Here is a 20,493-nt window from a genome sequence, read left to right as displayed (position 1 = left end):
TGTGCAAGTTTTTACCAAATGATATTTACAAACACACTTGGCATTTACAGAATGTATTTCTTTCACAATTCATGCAGCATATTAAAGGCTCTAGAGAAACCTGTTTATTTGCTTAACTTTTTACAAATTCATTTGAGTACAGAACCCTTATTATTTATATCTACTAGCATCATATAATATGCTTTGAACAATACTGTCATAAGTGCTAACCTTTTTTCCCTCTGATCTTCACCATTTTAATGGCTGTGTAGTATTACATTGAGAATATGTCCTGTGGAACCACTGCCCGGTTGTAGGATTTTCAAGCCACTTCAGTATTGCCACTGTTGAGTACTGCAGCAATGCTCAGTTAATACATGTAGCCTTTTCTACTAAGTTATTATTATATTAGTGTGATATGTTATAAACATAGTGATATATTGTTATGTGTATGTTACATTATAATAATATATTATCTATAATCTTACTATAAGTATAAGATTATACTAAAGTATAATCTTACTTTAGTAACTTTCTAAAGGTGGAATTATTGGGCCAAAAGTAAAAAATGCTTTTATACCTCTTAGTTTATATTATCTAATTGATGTTCTAAAGAGTCTATTAATTTTTATCACTGATAACATGAGATTGTCAGCATAGAGTACACCAGTATTGTTGTTTGCTGCTTTATTAAGGGGAGAAAAAGTGCGGCATTGCTGGTAACATCAGTTGCTTAGGTGAATGGAGAAGCTGCATGACTCTTGCTCATTATGAGTCTTGCCAGACTCCTACTACAGCTTTTCACATAAGTTAATGGTTCTCAATCTGGTAGATTAATTAGTATCTGGGGCTGGGACTTCACATGCTTTTGGCAGAAATTTATTAGTCTGCTTTCCTCTCTCAATTTTGAACCCTTTTTGAAGTGTACCTCTTTTTCCAAGTTGTAACTTTGCCTATTAAAATTCTTTACCTCCATTTTTAAACAGTGTGACTATGAAAATGTTCCAACAACTGTATTTACTCCTTTGGAATATGGTGCTTGTGGCCTTTCTGAAGAGAAAGCTATGGAAAAATTTGGAGAAGAAAATATTGAGGTATGTTTTCCTTTTCATTTTTTTGCCTATACTAAGTGACTTTTTTTCCCTTCAAAATCGTAATTTCAGATACAGAAAAGTTGAAAAATAGTACAAAGAACTTCTGTATATACATTGTCCACATTCATGCATGATTAACATTTTGCCCATTTGTCTGATTCACTTTTTTAAATGAGAGAGACCCACAAAAACCTGAAGTTAATTTATAAAAATGTGTGTATTTATCCTCACATGTTTAAACTTCAGTCACCTTCAAAGTACTCTTCATGTGATGCAATACACCTCTTGAGACACTTTTTCCACTGCTCAAATCAGTTTTTGAGCTCATCCGTTTTGATGCCTTTTAGTGCTCTGCCGTTTTTTTGTTTCCCCTCTTCCACATCAGCAAGCCATCAGCAAGCCGTTTCCCTTTGAGGACTTTTTTCATCTGGGGAAACAAAAAAAAGTCACTTGGGGCAAGATCAGGTGAATGGGGGGGGGTCATGCTGTATTTGGTCCAAACTGCTGGACACTCAGTGCAGTATGAGGCAGGTGTGTTCCCATGGTGGAAGAACCTGTCTGCCCCAACTCAGAACATTTCTTCAGCAAATCATGGCGCAACTTTCTCATAACTTCCAGGTAAAAACTTCGATTGACCGTTTGATCTGGAGGAACACATTCCGAGTTTACTACAAGGGGCTCACCCTCCAAAAAAGATAATTCTGTCTTTTGCAGGAGATCTTCTCTTATATTCTCTCTCTTTTTCTATATGTATCTGTGTGTGTGTGTGTGTGTCTGTGTTCCTGAAACATTTGAGAACTAGTTAAGTGCTGCTTTAACTCTTTAAACACTTCATTGTGTGTTCCCTATGAACAAAGTTATTTTGTTATATAAGAGCAAACTTTTTTTTGATACTGATACACTTTTTTTTGATACTGATACAATATTTATATCTGATTTACTTTCCATTTTCCAATTTTTTTCAGTTGACCCAGTAATATTTTCTTCTTCTTAAAACCACATTATTAGCTTTATTTGTAGTAAAAATTGTTAAAATGATATTGTTGGAAATCTGAAAAAATAAGAAAGTGAAGGAAACTAAAAAAAATTACATTTTTGCTGTTCTGCCCCTTAATAATACTTATTACTTTGTTTCTAGCACTACACTAATTGATACTAATTTTGCTGCTCAACTTTTATCATGTAATCAAGGACAACGCATGCAAAATACATGCATTTGTATAAATGATGCTACCCCAAAGGACTGCTATTTTGAATTATTTGGGAAAGAAAAGTTTTCAATAAAACCTTCTAAATGACCAGATAGGTGAATAAAAGTCAGTTTTATAGGCCAGGAGCGGTGACTCATACCTGTATTCCCAGCTCTTTGGGAGGCCCAGGTGAGAAGAGTTCAATACCTGAGCGACATGGCGAGACCTCGGCCTTACAATAAATCAAACAAATTAGCCAGGTGTGGTGGCATGCACCTGTAGTCTCAGCTACTTGTAAGACTGAGGTGGAAGGATTGCCTGAGACCAGCAAGTGGAGGCTGCAGTAGCCATGAGTGTGCCACTGCACTCCAGCCTGGGCTACAGAGTGAAACTCCAACTCAAAAAAAAGAAAAAAGTCAATTTTATGATATAAAAGCCAATTTTAAATCTCGTAATCATTTTCTTTATTATGTGCCTGGGCAGTAGCATATGTACTATCTTGGTCTCTTTAGTAACATATTATTAGCATTTCCTTCTGATTATAAAAATAGTTTATTTTTATTATAGAAGGTTTGAAAAATTAGGAAAATATAAAAAAGATTTTAATTCATGAACTGATCATTGCTGTTAATATTTCTGCATATTTCTTTCCAGCCTCCTTTTCTCTTAAGTATCTTTATGTGTTTCTATTGTATGTATGTGTATATATATGATTATGTGTGGGTACATACGTCTTAATTTTCTTTCAAAGTGTGATTAACTTATCTGCAAGTTTTTCTTTGCAATTTTTACATTAGTATTATGTCTTGAGCATTTTCCCTTGTCTTGCAATTCTCTAAGAACTTCATTTTTTAAATGTGTACTAATTCTTTTAAGAGCTGCTGTACAGTAATTTGTTAAGCTCTTCTTTCATTAGGTTGTTTACAGTTTTCATTATTATAAATAGAATAATGAACACCTTCACAATTCATTGTTTCTCTGATTATTTTTTGAGCATAGAGTTCCTGTCAAAAAGTGTTTAGATTTTAAGGTTCCTTGCTGGGTGCCATGGCATATGCATATAATCCCAGCACTGTTGGAGGCCAAGGTGGAAGGATCACCCAAGCCCAGGAGTTTAAGGCTGCAATGAGCCGTGATCATGCTATTGCATTCCAGCCTGGGCAACACAGTGAGACTCCAACTCAAAAATAAAGAACTAAAAGTGAGCAAATGAACGAATAAACACATTGTAAGGTTCTGAATATATATTTCATATTTCTTGATAGGCTATCTTTGACTTTGGTGGGGGGTTGGGCTTTCACTCTGTTGCCCAGACTGGAGTAAAGTGGCATGATCATGGCTCACTGTAACCTTGAACTCCTGGGCTAAAGCAGTCTTCTCACTTCGGCTTCCTGAGTAGCTAGGGCTATAGGTGCATGCCACCACACCCACCTAACTTAAAATTTTTTTAATGTAGAAATAAGGTCTCATTATGTTGCTTAGGTCTTGAACTCGTGGGCTCAAGCAATTCTTCTGCCTCAGCCTTCCAAAGTTTTGTGATTATAGGCATGAACCACCATGCCCAGGCTAATTTCTTTCCTTTGTTGTAATAGTAATTGAAGAAATTTGGAAAATGTAAGGAAAAGAGGAAATAATTACTCATAGACTTTCATCTGTAACACAGCAATTTGGGGTAGTTTCTTGAATAATTTTTTCCTATACAATTGTGATACTATGATACTATACTATTCAATTTTGTTACCAATATTTATTTAAGAATTTACATTGTACTACAACATAGAGAATACTTATTGTATCTTAATAATCTTCATAATGCTTTTAAAAGGCAGCCAATCATGTTTTGAATTGAGTTGAAGGAGAAGAAAATCCATTTAGTCAACCATAAAAGATGTCTCCTTGCAGCCCTCCTTCCTCCCTTCTCTTATAATCCTTCCATTCAGGCTTTTGATGGGTAATGCCAAAGGAGGAAATGTCTTTTGGAAGCATTAAGCAAGAAAACTAGATAATTGCTGTAATTATTCCTGGCATCTTATTTGTTTCTGCCCAAGTTGTCATTTTCATAAGGTATATAGTGGGTGAGTGGGTGGGGGTGTGTGTGTGAGAGAGAGAGAATACATGACAGCAAGTCGTTACATGGCTCCTTTCTCTCATTTCCTTGCTCTTTTGTTGTTGCTACTACTTAAAGTTAACTCTTTTGAGGTTGAGATAGACATAATTAAGGAATGAGCTTCTAGCAAAAGTGCCTGGCAGCAGAGAGTTTAAAGTCATTTATCTTTTGACCAGATTCTTACTTGTTCCATGAATTTTGCTGTCTAATGAAAGTCTAGTTATTACAAAGTCTCCACCGTCTCTCACCATATCTTCACAGGTTTACCATAGTTACTTTTGGCCGTTGGAATGGACGATTCCTTCCAGAGATAACAACAAATGTTATGCAAAAATAGTCTGTAACATGAAAGACAATGTAAGTGCAATTCTCTTTTAATCCTTTCTAATAATTCTGTTTCATTTTAATGTGTCACTCTATTTTGACTATGCTGCATACGGTATTCCCTTCGTATTTCACCTCTCGATCTCCCAGCTACGTGGACATCATCAGCAGTAAGGACCTTGGCTTCTGCCTGCTGTCCCTTCGCTGGCACCGGGCCTACATGTAGTTGACAGGCAGTCGGAATGTACTGAGTTGAGAATCCAAAGGCATGACCTGAAAACTGTCGTGTTTGTATTTATGTGAGAGGAGCAGTGAAGTCATGGACTGCCTAGAAATAATGAACCACAGAAAAGAAGAGGAGGGATATGGGTTTGACCCTCAGCAGCCGGCACTACCAAGAAAGAGCTCTTAACTGGGCTCTGATGTAAGCTTTCATTGCCTGCTACTACATGTTAACACCTACCTGAAGGCCTTGGGCAAACTCCTGCACCTAATAGGATTTGTTTCTATACCTACAAAGTAAGGGATTGAAAACATTGGTATGTTTCAAACTGTTTTGACTGCTGCCACACAGAAATATATTTTGCATTGTGACCCAGGGCACATGTGCACACATAAAAATACACTCTCTTTACGTGGTATTGTGCGTATTGACCTAGGAATATTTTTAACCTAGCTGGCACATTGCCTTTTTTTATAAAATCCCCTCAGGAAAAATATAAATCATGCTAAAGGATCTATATGTCAAAAGCCTAAGAAACTCGGATCATTTATCTTGAGATTTGGATATAATTAGGACATGTGTCCTGTTTAGAAACCATTGCTTTAAACAGCAGCACAGTTGCAGGTAGGTGTTTTGTTTTGTTTTGTTTACGAACCATTTCTCTGGATCGTCTGCAAGAAGGGTCATCACTGATGTGTTTAACAAGTGAATACATTAGCATAACCCGTAACGAGCCACATAGTGACATACAGAACAATTGTGTGCAGAGCTTCTTATTCAGACAAGTTTTGTTACGAGCTTATCTGAGCACACATTAGACGTCATGTCTACTGTAGACAAAAGGAGAGAATGGCAGGTGCTCCCTGTGACTGTCTGTAACTGCCTCTAGTGAGAGAGACTTGAGTTGCTCACGGCTGTCGACAAAACCTTAAAAGTTTCCTTCCTATCAAGCAAATCCATTTTAACCATGTGTCATTAGGTTGTCCTTTTTTCACTGTTGTATTTGTTCAAATGGCATTGCTTGTATAATATGAACAATGATTTCATTACCAATAAATCTGTCTTAATTAAGATAAAGTCATAAGTAGAGTGATATTGTTTGCAATTATTTTCATAGGTAAAGATAGTAATAGAGAAGATGAATGCTTATCATTACTCTTTTGTCCTGAGCATACTTCTAGAACCTCACTGTCCTTGGGACATGCTTTACTCATTTTGAGTCAGTCAAAATGTCTTTGCTTACAACGTTTATTATCTGCTAGCTTTTGTTCTATGCTGTTTTGTTTTGTTTTGTTTTTTACATAAAACATTTAAAATATAAATGGGGAAAGTGCCCACCACCCAGAGTCAGCAAATATTAACATTTTTGTTACATTTACTTCAGAGCTTTTGTTTTGTAAGAGATAAACCATCACAGATGCAGTTTATGATCACTTACATTTTTTGAGCATTTCCTATGTACCAGGCACTATAGAGGTCTACAGGCACTGACTTATTTAATCCTTACACAGTTCTGTGAGGTGTGTGCTATTGTTTCTCCCCTTTTATAGATGAGGAAGCTGAAGTACATGGAAGTTAAGTAACAGTGCTCACATCATGTATACCTCGTCAAGGCCAGGGCTGTGATTGAATCTCACGCAGTGTAGACCATGCTGTTAACTGTTATCCTGTGCTGGTATAGTCTTTTTGGACTTCAATCCTCGAGAGGCAGACCTGTTCTGAAGTTGCAGCGTCTCTCATGTTTATGTTTTTATGTTTATCACCAACTTACGTATGCAACATTATACAGCGTTTTATGCTTTAATTAAGAGTGGTGTCCTCATTAAATAGAGCCCTGCAACTTGCTTTTTTAAAAAATTTCACTATTTTTTGAGACCTTTTGACATAATTGCATATAAATCTAGCAGATTTTGAGCGCTTTATAGTAGTCATCATCCTGATGGTACTTCACCCCTGGCTGTCAGGGTGAATCATGTGAAGGAGAACACGTGGCAGAACCACCTCCTCGTTGATTCCAGGGAGCAGTGGAAGCTGAGATAAGCTCTGCACCCACAGCCTTAGTTGCCTCATCTGTTATGGGGAGTCCAGACTAGAGAGTCTAGTTAGAATCGGCTCTGAAGATTTAGCAACTGAACGGTAGACTGCGTCACATTTCTCTGTTCTCAGCCTAAGTAGCCTGAGTTTGAGATTTAGAATTTATCCAAAATAATTCCCACACAGGCATTTCAGACATTTTTCTTTTGCTTTAAAAAACATTTTCAGATTGGAATGGTCTTAACAACATCTAATTACACTGTCTACCCACCAAACCTTGTTAAAATGATTTCTTAATTTGGATGACTGCTTGTAAGCGTCACAGTCACCACAGATAGTCTGTGTGGAGCTGAGACAACCAAATACAGGACGTCCAGATACCACTGCCCTCTGATGGTGTTTCCCAGACCATTTTGGTTCCTTTTGCATTTGTCTTCATCACCGCTCGTAGCTGACTCTTGTCTCTTCCTTCCTGCTTGAAGTGATCATTGTGCCCCCTGTATCATCCTATGCCAGGTGTTTCTAGCCTGAAGAGCTGTTAGCAGCAAGTGTTAAGTCTTTTACCATTTCTGAAATGGACTTTTAGAATAGATTGGGGAAATACTCTAGGCTGTGTAGGAAGAAGAGGGAGAAAAATCAGCTTAATTGTGACTTTATGTCTTAGGAACGTGTCGTGGGCTTTCACGTACTGGGTCCAAATGCTGGAGAAGTTACACAAGGCTTCGCAGCTGCACTCAAATGTGGATTGACCAAAAAACAGCTGGACAGCACAATTGGAATCCACCCCGTCTGCGCAGAGGTGGGTCACCTACACTTCCACAGCTCTGTTTAAACATGTGCGTCACTCCACTTTCAAATGGCAGATCTGGGCCCCTGAAGCTGGTGTACTTTCTGCTGTTCTCAAGCTACTTCTTATCTCCTGACAGGTCATCACTGAAAATAGCGCAGAAGAGGGGTTGTCTCTAAAAAATGAGTTTTCCTCTTTTAATATTTATTATGACTTCTGGTACGAACTAGAGACTTCTGGCATGCTATTAAGTGGTAAAAATTATGAGAGTGATTTATAGAGAAGTGCCTTAAATCTTGTATTTATTATATCTCCTGCTTATTTTCATAGCAGTCAGTTAATAGTGCTGTTCGTAACCTGGAAAGAGCTTCAGCTTTGGTTATCCCAGAGCTGTCTTGAGGCTAAATGATGTTGGTCTCTTTAGCTTTTGGTACCAAAGAATGGGATTTGAAAGTGATACTTTCAAAAGATCAAGCCAAATGACAGTAAAACTGGAGATTGACCAATCTAGGCCTCTGGGTGTCAGTGTTTGTTCACTGCCAGTAAGTATTGTGATACTTAGCTACATGGGAATGAAGAACCAAAAATGTGTTTACATTGGAGAACTTGGTGAGGGTTGGGAGGAGGCATCTCATATTCTACCAGATTAGATGTGGAGTTGGAAATTACCCCTATTATCTGCTGTAGCCAGTGGTTTGCAGGGTGTCCATTGTGCTTGCAAACACACACGCGTGCACGTTCATGGCTGGCTGGTGTCTGGTCCTCATTGTCCTTGTACAGATAAACTCTTTGCTGAGTATGTGAAATGTCGACTGTAAGACCTGGAAACAAGTTTTAGCTTTCTTTGGCTTTGCCTTCTCCATGGTTAGGAATGGTGTCCTTCTCTATATTAACTCATTCACGATCGCTGATCTGAAATTAAGTCATTTCAAATTCCTGGTTGCTGCTGACTTGAATTTATGTCTTTGTAAGTTGTTTCTGAATAATATATATTCGATTTATAGTCTAAATAAAAGATACACAGTACAGAATGCTAGTCAGAGTGGTGTCTGAGGCAAATACTGGATATGTCTGCAACTTTCAACTGTATTGTGAAAAAGATGACAATTTAGAAAAGACCATTTCACTTGTCCTTACCAACAGAAGTTTGCAGCAACCAGCTTCAGATTTTTTTGTTTTTACCCGCAATCAGTATTAGGAAAGTGAAAAAATTGCCGATCTCAAATGTGTTAATATGCACCCGACTGGGATAGAAGCATTAAATATTCACATGTTGAGAGAAAGCAGGGCATCGTTTGTAGAAAGCTGCTGTTTTTGTGACGGCTTCAAAAAAATACAACACAAAACTAAAGGCTCTAGAAGAGTGCTCTTAAAGAATATGTGATAGCGCCTGTGGTTCTAGCTACTTGGAAGGCTGAGGCAGAAGGATCGCCAGAGACCAGCAGGTCGAGGCTGTGGTGGCCGGGAGCAGCCACTGCACTCCAGTCTGGACAACAGTGAGACTCCAACTCAAAAAAAAAAAAAAGAATATGTGATAGAACTTTTATTCGTTGTGAGGACGCAGGCTGACTGGGTAGGGAAGGAGCCAATTAACGTCACTTTTTTGAGTGCCTTAGTTTCCTGGGAATTCCATAACAGACTGTCATAAACTGGGTGGCTTAAAACAACAGAAGTTTATTCTCTCACAGTTTCGGAGGCAAGATAGGCAAAATCAAGGTGTCAGCAGGGCCATGCTCTTTCCAAAGGCTCTCGGGAAGGATTCTTTCTTTTTTTTTTTTTTGATTTAATAGTTGTCTTTTTATTTTGAAATAATTTAAAACTTACAGAAAAGTTTCAAGAATAGTACAAAGAACCCTACATACCCTTTATCTAGATTCTCAATTGCTATCTTACCATATTTGCTTGATCATTCTTCTTTTTTGTATATCTATTTTATATATCTAATATATATACATATATGTAATCACACACACTTTTTACTCTTAAATACATATACATATATGTAATCACATACACTTTTTACTCTTAAATACTTTTTTTATCAATCAGTATTTTTTATTATGATATTGTGGGGTACAGTTAAGGGTTAGGTATACAAATATGCTTCGTTCAGGCACCCTTGTTGATAAGAGGTGTCTCCCTGTCCCCAGACAGATATTTACTACCATTAATCCCATCTTCTTTCTCCTCCCCTCCCATAGTTTCCCACCACTGTCAGTCATTTTCTTATAGTATTACATTGGCTGTTCAAGGTCCACAATATGAGTGAGAACATGTGATACTCAGATCTTTGGTCTTTCAGTTCCTTCAGTCTTCTGATGGCAGACTTTCCTGTGACAACACAAGTGGTATTGCAGGTCCAGGCTCCACCAGCTACTGTTTTCATGAAAGAGCCACAGTGCCAGATGCCCACAGCGCGTCTCTTCATCTTGGTTTTGCCACAGAAGGAGCAAGTGTACTTGGCGTGCTAGCTGATCTCGATCTTCTTCACCATCTTCTGGAGCAAGGCCCCATAGCCGGTCCTGTATTTACCAATGATTCCGACCTTCTTGGTGCATTTGGCCATTGTGCCGCCAAGGAGGCCCGAGCTTAGAGAGGGGAAGGATTCTTTCTTGCCTCATAGCTTTTGGTAGTTGCTGGCAGTCCTTGGCTTGTAGATCATTCCAGTCTCTGCCTCTGTCTTCACATGGCCTGATTGCCTATATGTCTATGTCTAGATTTCCCTCCTCTTTCTGCAAAGACACCAATCACTGGATTAGGGCTCATTCTAGTGTAACGTGACCTCGTTTTAACTTGATTATATCTGCAGAGATCCTATTTCTAAGTAAGGTCATATTCACAAGTACTGGGGGTTGGGACTTGTAGGGCTAAGGGGACACAATTCAATCCACAATAGTGAGAATGTTTAAAATGTAGGTGCCAGTCCAGGACTCGTAGAGGCTGCAACAGCTATTTCTGACATCGCTTAAGGAAAGGATAATTTTCCAGATTGTATAGAAGAGGGTCTGATTTTTTAGTCTCACTGGACTGGTTAAAAGAAAAAGACAGCTGTGTGCTGGCCTCTGACCCCTGACTCGTATGTCGGGCTGCTGTGCAGCACTGTCTGGCAGGGTGGCTTGCGGCTGGGCAGACCGTGACATGAGGAAACAGGTCATCTCTTGAAGCTCTGGCTGCAGGAGGTCAGCCAGGCCTGTCCTCCCTGGGACAGCAGGCACGTTGCTGTGGTGCGCCTCCATCTGTCGGTCCTCCTGTGACTTGGCACTCAGAGGCTGGCTGTTCTGGTGCTTTGGTGGGACTTTGATATTCTTCCCAATCTGGTGGCTGCTTAGCAAGATAATTTGGGTGATGCCTCACTCTCAGCGCGGCTTGTTGTGAAGCCATGTGCACAGCCCTGTGCTGGGCAGTGAGGACACAGCAGGGATGGACGAAAAACTTAAGAGCGGGTGAGGCAGATGGGTGAAGTGCCAATTGCAGTTCAGTGTGACGGGTCCTAGGATCAGGGTGAACATAAAGTGCTGGGGACATGTGAGTGGCACGTCTGTGGTCTTTGGCTCAGAGATTCCTATGATCTGTTTTTTGCCCACAGAACACTTCTGACACCACATGTGTGGGGTTTTTCTGTACACCAACAGCCAGTCCTCCAACTTTACAGACATCAGTGAGCTAGGTGTCCTACAGTGTAATTCATTCCTGACGCAAACTACCTGGAGTCAGCATCAGATCCCACTAGCTGACAATTGAGTCCCACGAGACTGCTCCATCTCAGATGTCAGTCTCTAGTTCGGGCCTTCTGTGCTTCTGACTGACCAGCCGTAAAGTCAAGGGGCTCCCACGAAAAATTGCTAGCTCAGCTCCAGAACTTAGGAAAGCACCTTGCTTACACTTACTGGCTGATTTATAAAGGATGCAGCTAAGGACAACAGGAAGAGGTGCACAGGGCAGATTGGGGAAGCGGGCCACAGAACATCCATGCACTCTCCGGGCGGGCCACCTTCTGCCCCTTGATGGTCACCAACCTGGAGGCGTTCCAAACCCTTCATTCGTTAGGAGTCTCCATGGAGGATTCATTATGTAGGTGTGACTGATTAATTATTGGCCATTGGTGCTTAGCTCAATCTCTAACTTCCTCCCCAGAGGTGGGTGGATGAGGAAGTGAAACTAAGTATTCCACCTCTGATTACGTGGTTGGTTCTTCAGGCAGCCAGCCCCCTCCTGAAGCTATCTAGGCGCCCCCAAGAGTACTGCCCTTATACATTTAATTGGGGGGCCCCCTCTGTCCTATCATCAGTTAGCTCCATCACAGTATCAACAACATTATTCTTATATTACTTAAATCCTCGAACTAGCCGTAGCCCTTATCCAAGCCTATGTATTTACACTCTTAGTAAGCCTTTATTTACATGGCAATACATAATGACCCACCAAACACATGCCTATCATATAATAAATCCTAGCCCCTGACCACTAACTGGAGCCCTCTCAGCCCTTCTTATAACATCAGGTCTTATGATATGATTTCACTTCAACTCCTTTATACTTCTAACCCTAGGCCTTATTACAGATACACTTACTATATATCAATGATGACGCGATACTATTCGAGAAGGCACATTTCAAGGTCACCATACATTAGCACCAGCTCAGGTGTGGTTGAAAGGGCCTCGTTAGGAAGAACCAAGGATGTTCCTCTCATCACTGTTGCTTAGGAAATTCTAAGGAGCTTGTGCCAGAAAGCAGGGTTGGAAAATTAAATGTATATTTCTCGTTATGTAACAATACCGCAGTGATATTGGGCAGGATTATTCTGGAGGGAGTTCTTCCCTAAGACTAGAAGAATGTGTTGGTGTTAGCCAGTCCGAGGGAACACCATAGGAAAGGCCTGGATGGGAGACAGCGTGGCTTATTCAAGGAACTGAAGGTGGTCTCTATATTGCCAGAGATTTAAGAGCTCAGAGAAGTAAAAAGTTATGCTGGAGAAACAGGTGAGGGAGCAACAGGTGAGGGAGCCATGGTCTTGTAAACCAGGGAAGGGTATTTTGACCACCTCTGGGAAATGGAGCTTCAGCTGAAAGGTTTAAAGCAAGGGTGGTGTGGTCAGATAGGTTGGTCAGAGAAGTTTCTCTGGCTTCCCTGTGGAAAGTGGTTGGAGCAGGTGAGTCGAGCGACAAGTCCAGTTCTGTGACTGTTAAAGTGGTGGCCTGACCCGGGTAGGGGCAGTGGACATGGAGAGACATTGGTGTATTTAAGATAGAGCTAGGCTGGGCTCGGTGGCTTAGCCTGGAATCCCAGCACTTTGGGAGACCGAGGAGAGTGGATTGCCTGAGCCTGCAGGTTCAAGACCAGCCCGGGCAACTTGGCGAGACCTCGTCTCTACAATAAAATTTTTTAAAAAATAGCCAGGCGTGGTAGTGCGTGTCTGTGGTTTTGGCTACTCGGAAGGCTGAGGTGGAAGGATCGCCGGAGCCCAGCAGGTTGATGCTAGGGTGGCCGTGAGCGTGCATGCCACTGCACTACAGCCTGGGTGAAGGAGTGAGACTCCAACTCAAAAAAAAAAAAAAAGCTGGTTGTACTTGCCAACTAACTGGATGTGGGAAGAAGGAAGAACCAAGAAGAACTCGGGTTTGTGGCCTGAAGCGGGAAGTAGGAGCAGCAGGAACAAGTGGAGGGGACTAGCAAGGACAAGAGGGCAGGTGAGGCCTGCTGTGCCACTAATGTCTCTATGGGAGCCCGTGAGGTGGGTGGGAGTAGCATCCCATGTGACAGACAACGAAACGGAGGACAGAGGCTGAGTAACTTGCCCACAGTGACCCCCCCTGACAGTGGTGGAGCTGGGATTCCAACCTAGGCTGTCTCGCTCCCAAGGCACCATGCCATGCAGGTGAGACTCCACGTCTGCTGACCATCCTATAGAACTTAACGTAGAATTTCAGAATGGAAATGACTTCTTGGCAACGGTAAATGGAGAGGAGGTGCCCAGGCCTGGGTTGTCAACTCACTCAGCAAGTTCTTCTCAGTGAGACCTAGCCACGCCACCCAGGTCTTCAGAAGCTTCGTTTCCACAGTCCGTACAACACAGATAATTTCTAACTTTAGGGTTGATTATAAAAATGCTATCTGTAAAGTGTGTAGGAGAGTTCCTGGCATTTGATATTCAATAGCTGCATCTGTTCACTGTTTTTTTTTTCCCCAGAGTTTTTAATTATAGTAGTAAGGGGGTTGGGAGGAGATGAGGCTTGACTAAAGGTCGTCACAGTATTTGTAACAGGGGCTGGGAGGAGAAGTATTTGAAAAAAAATCTTTTTTTCTTTTATGCCAATTATGAACCATTTACGCTGTGAGGAGCTTGAAAAACCAAGGGCTTTAAACACTTAGCTGTGGAAAATTTTTAGATTAATTTTTTAAAGAATTCACACATTAGAATCGAACATATTTAAGGAGGTACACAGTGATGTTTTGATGCAATTTATAATGATCAGATCAGGGTTGTCAGCCTATCCATCCTCTCAAACATTTGTCTTTTCTTTGTGTTGGGAACATTCAGTGTCCTCTTCCAGCCATTCGCAGGTGCATATTCCGTTCACTGTAGTTGTCCTCGTGCTATAGAACTTACTCCTCCGGTCTAGCTTTAGTTTTAAGTCCTTTAACAAGTCCCTCCCTTCCCCCCCACCCTCCCACCTCTGGTAACCTCTGTTCTACTTCTTACTTCTATGAGTAAGCTAGTGCAGCCACGGTGGAGACAGTGACCAGCGTGGGGGTTCCCCAAAACTACAAATAAGAGCTGCCATATGCTCCAGCAGCCCCACTACTGGGTGTCTATCCCAAGGAAACATTTTGTTTTAAAGGTTCTTGGTTTAAGGAAAATGAAATCTGATGGGTCGGGGAGACTTACGAAGTCTCTCTTGTTAATTGCTGGGTTCCAACTTGGACAGGAATTGGATTTGCTACTGGGTCCGCTGTGTTCAGTGTCCAGGCATGTACTGTAGGGGGCGCTGCTCAGATGGGGTCTACAGAATGTAGTTACTTGTCCATAATGAGATAAAGATAGAAATGAAGAAGAAAGTGTAGAAACTTTAAGAATAATTTGACAGCATTTGTTCTAATAAAAAATTGAGTTTTATTTAACATACCTCTTAAAATTCATTTTCCTGGGATGTTTTTAGTGAATTTCACAAATGTCAGTCCCTTGGATGAGTTAGAAATAACAATTTTAAAACGTCCTGAGTACTGCTTTCAAGGGTTCGGAGACAGCCGCAGCTCCGGGCCAGCTGTGGTTGGTGGTGAGTGAGTTGCATGTGGTTCCAGCCGCTCTGATCAGGTAACTCTAGGCACCTGAACAGCATGGGCTCCGAGGAGTAGTTATTTACAAAGGTTGCCAGGTTCCTCAGTGGAGACTCTGCTCCAAGAGCTTCCTTCTGGAACTGCTCTAAGAGGAGAGACCACTCTTGTTTTGACTGGAGCCCTGCACGAGGGGCATCTAAGCACTTGGAACGCTGGCGATGCTTTTGCATTATTCAGTGTGAGGTGGGACGGTGATAATTTATTGCGGGCATCTGAGCAACAGTCATTGAGTTGGAAACGGATGATACTGATTTGAGTAGTAATTGCAACTAATCAAGTTTACTTGTAGAGGAAAAAAACAATAGCTCAAGAGGAAAGCAGTTGAAAAGATCCCTTTGCAATCTTAACTCATTGGAGACCGCTAATGGGAATTTACGTCATTCCAAATTCTGTTCCTGGTTGCCACTGATGTGAATTTACCTCATCGTGGAAGACTGTCTTTTTGGGTTTATAATCCAAATAAAAATACAAAGTACAGAATGATAGAGTGGTGTCTGAGGCAAATACTGGATATGTCTGCCACTTTCAGCTGTATTGTGAAAAAACGACAATTTAGAAAGACCATTTCATTTGTGCTTAACAACAGAAGTTTGCGGCAACCAACTTCAAATTTTTTTTATTTTTACCCGCTCTCAATATTAGGAAAGTGAAAAATTTCCCAGTTGTGAATGTGTCAAAATGAATTTTAGTGTCGAATATTACAAGTGTGGGTTTTTTGTTTTAGCAGTCACACTCTGGAGAGAGGGAGTCTCGTGAGGCTGGTGAGTGCTGGGGTCAGATAGGAGTGTGTGAGGTGAGGGCTTGGTCTGCACTTGACCTTTGGACCTGTCCTGCTGTGGACTGGAAGGGCATGGTTCTGCCCTCCGCTTCGGTTTTTATTTTTTGCTTTGTTTTCTATTTGTGAGCTTTGCCTTATATTCGCTTTACATTCTGCTTTGGTTTATAACATGGTTTTCAGCTTTTATGTTTCTGTAAAAATTCTAAAACAACTGCATATGAGTGAAATCCGTGTAGACACTGAGCCCGTCAGTTTTTTCTTGTAGCCTGATCAACAGTGGCACTTGGACTTCCTCCATCTTTTTAAAATGAGCATGACATCAGTGGAAGAAGAAGAGACAAGAGCTCTTTTGTTACCTGCTCGTGGCCATTTCTGAGGGGTTTCATTTTTCATCCAAATCTCCTGCCAGTTCTATTTCTAAATCAATTCCTGAGAAATGGAACCTAAGCTTGCACATTCACAAGCCTGGAATTTGCCGAAGTCTTCCTTAGCTCTTTATGTTTTCCCCATTATAAAAATGGAAAAGAAAGCACGTTTGAATTGCCCATAATACCACTATCCTAACACAGCTATTTTCATTATCACTCATTGTCTCCTTTCCTTATCCATACTCACACATTTTTTAAACAAAGGAATTTCGTTGCTTTTCAAGAAAGTTGTGCTACTTTATGTGTCACCAGCAGTGAATATAAGAGCACTAATGAAAATGTTGCAAAACTCAGTGTCAATATGTTTTTTCTATCGTAAGTATAAAAGGGATAAATATTTCAAGGATTTTGATATATCTTGTTAACAAGGATGTATCTCTTATTATAATCATTTTGGGAGGATGTGAATTACCCAAATTTTCTTTTGCGTCTGTATTTTAAATTTTTAAAGAAATTGGCCTGCCAGGCTTGATGGCTCACCTGTAATCCCAGCGCTTGGGGAGGCCGAGGTGAGTGGATTGCCTGAGCCCACGGGTTCGAGACCCGCCTGGGCAACTTGGCAAGACCTCATCTCTACAATAAATAAAAAAACTAGCCGGGTGTGGTAGCGTGCGCCTGTAGTTCCAGCTACTTGGAAGGCTGAAGCGGAAGGATCGCCGGAGCCCAGCAGGTCGAGGCTGCGGTGGCCGGAAGCGGCCACTGCCCTCCAGCCTGGGCAACAGAGTGAGACTCCAACTCAAAAAAAAAAAGAAAGAAAGAAATTGGCCATTAGTACTTGAGTCTGAATTTTTTGAGAAATAAAGGCGTTGTCACTCTGGGGCTAAAACAGACCCAAAAGCTTTTCTCAGTATTGTTCCCTCTTTACACAAAAAAGTACGCTCCCCTTTATTCAGAAGTATTTTTGTTTTTATATATAGGCATTCTTGAGCAGTAGCAAGTGAAAATTGTCTAAAGCAGCTAAGGCACTAAGTCCACAGGGAGAAAGTGTTAGTCATTGCAGGTGAGGGCATGAGTTGGCTCTGGCACTTGGCAAATCCAGTCAGGTCAAAATTTCCCCTGCCCTCCTACCCAGCTCTGCGGGCAGGAATGTCGCAGCAGCAGATTGCAAAGGACACATTGGCGTGGCTTGGGTACCAGCAGAAGGAGCCTGGATGTGTAATTCGTGATCCTTTCACTGTTGATTAATTGAATACTACAGTATACACTGTATATGCTAGTCTGTATCTGGTGTGGTGTACTATGGTCATTGAACTTCCATTCAGTGAAAAATGGAGGGCTTAGAGCTATTTGTATCCATATGGGTGAATTACAAACATAGAGCATTGAGCCAAAAAAACAAGGAGCAGAAGAATACATACATCTTGCTTTTTGCTTGTAGAACTTTTTTTTTTTTAACTACAAAAGAAACACAGAGGAATGGTAAGCACCAGTAAGGGGGAGGGAGAAAGAGACTGTCGGGAAGGGCCACACGGGTTCGGGTTCGAACTGTGGGTAGGTGGGTGTTTGGAATAGAACACCATGTAACTTTCTATGTGTCCAAAATATTTCATCATGAATTTCTTCTAGAGAGTTGACGACAAGCAACTGAGGGTAACTGATACTTTGTTTTAGTCATTCTTATGCTAATAGAATTCTTCCTTAGATATAACCGAAACTTTTTCTTTTTCACCTTGGTTTAAAAATGTTTTCTCCAGCCGGGCTCGGTGGCTCAGCCTGTAATCCCTTGCTTTGGGAGGCTGAGGTGAGTGGATTGCCTGAGCCCGCGGGTTCGAGACCCGCCTGGGCAGCGAGACCTCATCTCTACAATAAATCAAAAATTAGCTGGGCGTGGTAGCGCGTGCCTGTAGTTCAGCTACTTGGAAGGCTGAGGCGGAAGGATTGCCGGAGCCCAGCAGTCTGGGCGACAGAGTGAGACTCCAACTCAAAAAAAAAAAAAAATTTTTTTTCTCCCATTTATCCTCTGAAGAAATAGAGGAGATGCTTGCTCATGTTACCCCTCTATTTTATTCTCTATTTTATTCACTTGAGTAGTCACGTCGGTTGTTTTTAATGCATGTGGTGCTTTCTGAACTGTTCCCCATCCACTCCCTGAAGGTGTCACGCTCTCTTCCCCGCAGGTGTTCACAACGCTGTCTGTGACCAAGCGCTCAGGGGGAAGCATCCTCCAGGCCGGCTGCTGAGGTTAAGCCCCAGTGTGGATGCTCCCGCCAAGACTCCAGACCACCGACTTGTTCCCTTGCCCGAATCCAAGGCGAAGTTTCCAGGAAGATTCTTGGGCTCTTGGCCCTGCGTGTCCTGGACTTAGCACCACCCGCGGCCTCTTGGATCTCATGGGGAGGAGCTAGTGAATGGAAGGCAGGCAGCATCACACTGGGGTCACCGTGACGGACTCGGCACTGACGTCGGCGGTGCATCTGAGGGTGCGTCCATGAAGTCACTGGCCTCAAGCCCATGCGGTGGGCAGTGATGGAACCGCTGTCGAATCAGTTCCTGCATGACCTTTTTTCCTTTGTGGGTTTTCTTACACTCATTGTCAAATTTTCTAATGTTGATTTTTTTTTTCCTTTTTTCTCCTTTGTGTCAATAATAGAGATGAGAAACGTTAGCAGTTGATTTTTGTCCAAAAGCAAGTCATGGCTAGAGTGTCCAGACAAGGTGTGTTGTTGCCTGAAGGTTAGGTTGTCTCACTTGGGGGCTATGTGGGCTTGTACAGGGGGAGAACCATCCTGTGACCGGGGGACATTGACCTCATGAACCTGTTGAGACTTTCTCCTCTAAGGAGTCCTGTGTCCAGAACAAGCACATCTGTGAGCAACACTAGCTAAGTTTGCTCCAGTGCTCCATCTCGGGTCATCGGCATTCCCCTAGGGCTGCTGAGGGAGGAGCTGCTGCCGGGCCACTTATTGGAGGTAATTCTCCACTGTGTGGCTCCTGGGAGCATATCTCCCACCACTGTCCATCATGGAGGCAGGCGCACCCCCAATCGGGAAGGCAGCTGGAGTCTTCCTTGCCTTAGTTGATTGTGTGTTGGTCTAAGTGAGCGGACGGTGGCTACAGTGGGAAACACATCACTTGCTTAAATCTTTTTTGGGGTAGCTTATCTTTAAGCTAAAAACGCAAAGCATCACAGCTTTATTTTGTGTGTGTGTGTTAGGTTTCTGTTTCTTCCTAAGAACTACATTCATAGGAAAACAAGTTTGTTCCCACTTAGGATTTCCATCTTTTGTTGCTTTGTAAAGGAACCTATCAATATCGTAAGTTATTATTTTGAACACAGGTGGATGTGAAGGATTTTCATTTAAAAACCAAATGGTTTTGACTTTTTCTGTTAAACGAACAACCGTACCTGGTGGAATTTTTGCAGAAGTGTTTATTATCTGTCAGCATTCCAACTTGTATTATTATAAGGAGACTAACTCCTCGGTTAATGTCTTGCTGTGTGAACGTGCTGAGGACGCTGTTTCAGCCCATCTTTTCTCACTGAGTGGAGATGGGAACCAGCGGGCATCGGGCCTCCTGCCAGTGGTTCCTGCAGCTCCTCCTTCGTCCCCCTCCCCTGTCTGCTTCTCCGCCATGGTGCTGAGTGGTTGTGTCAGAGTACCTTTCCGGGCCACCTCAGGGAACCCATGTGTCTGCCTGGCATGTAGTCAGCAGGGGGCCCGACCCTGTCCCATAGGGCTGTGACGGAAATGGGAAAAGGGAAAGGGAGGGGGGCACGGAGGCGGTTGACTGTGTTCAGCTTTATTTATTTTTTTCAGTTTGTTTTTTTCTCCAAGTCTGCCAATCTGTGAAATAAGAGCAACTGGCAGCATGAGGTCATCATGCCTAGTCATGTTGTGATTCTCTCTCCATGGAATGGAATGTTCTGTCCCACAAGGATGACACTTTATAGACTTGCCCACTGTATGAAACACATACTGAAGTCCATGTATTTTTGTTACAAATCTTCTGGAAAAACAATCAAACATTAAAAAGTATGCCTATCCACCTGTGTGTCTTCTTCCTGAGGGATGGTCTCGGGATGCATGCCTGCTGGCGTGTTGACTACACACACTGGCTTCAGGTCGATGAGGACAGGCAGCTGCCGAGGGGCTTCTGCCGTGCTGTCGGCCCTGGGTGGCGTCTGCGGATGCTTACACTCAGGGCCGATGGCTGCTCCAGTTCCCTTTTTCAGCTTGTCCTGATGGGATGTGTCAGCCTTGCGGGTCACA

The 20,493-nt window shown here is 42.0% G+C and overlaps 1 protein-coding gene and 1 pseudogene across 1 annotated transcript in view; one reads left to right on the top strand and one right to left on the bottom strand.

The window, feature by feature from the left end:
- Positions 1-20,269, top strand: part of TXNRD1 (thioredoxin reductase 1) — a 41,637-nt gene extending 21,368 nt beyond the window's left edge. The window contains exons 11-14 of the mRNA XM_008051505.2: positions 966-1,073; positions 4,632-4,727; positions 7,616-7,750; positions 18,400-20,269. Of these exons, the coding sequence (XP_008049696.2) occupies positions 966-1,073; positions 4,632-4,727; positions 7,616-7,750; positions 18,400-18,462 (402 nt within the window). The 3' untranslated portion in view covers positions 18,463-20,269. The remainder of the gene's footprint in view (positions 1-965; positions 1,074-4,631; positions 4,728-7,615; positions 7,751-18,399) is intronic.
- Positions 8,413-10,304, bottom strand: LOC110594964 (annotated as a pseudogene).
- Positions 20,270-20,493: the final 224 nt, after the last annotated feature.

Source organism: Carlito syrichta, unplaced genomic scaffold (genome assembly GCF_000164805.1).
Source record: "Carlito syrichta isolate Samal-C Ts95f unplaced genomic scaffold, Tarsius_syrichta-2.0.1 Scaffold179666, whole genome shotgun sequence".
Classification (NCBI taxonomy): domain Eukaryota; kingdom Metazoa; phylum Chordata; class Mammalia; order Primates; family Tarsiidae; genus Carlito; species Carlito syrichta.
The sequence above is the reverse complement of the archived record's forward strand: the minus strand, read 5'-3'. Positions and strand labels throughout refer to the sequence as shown.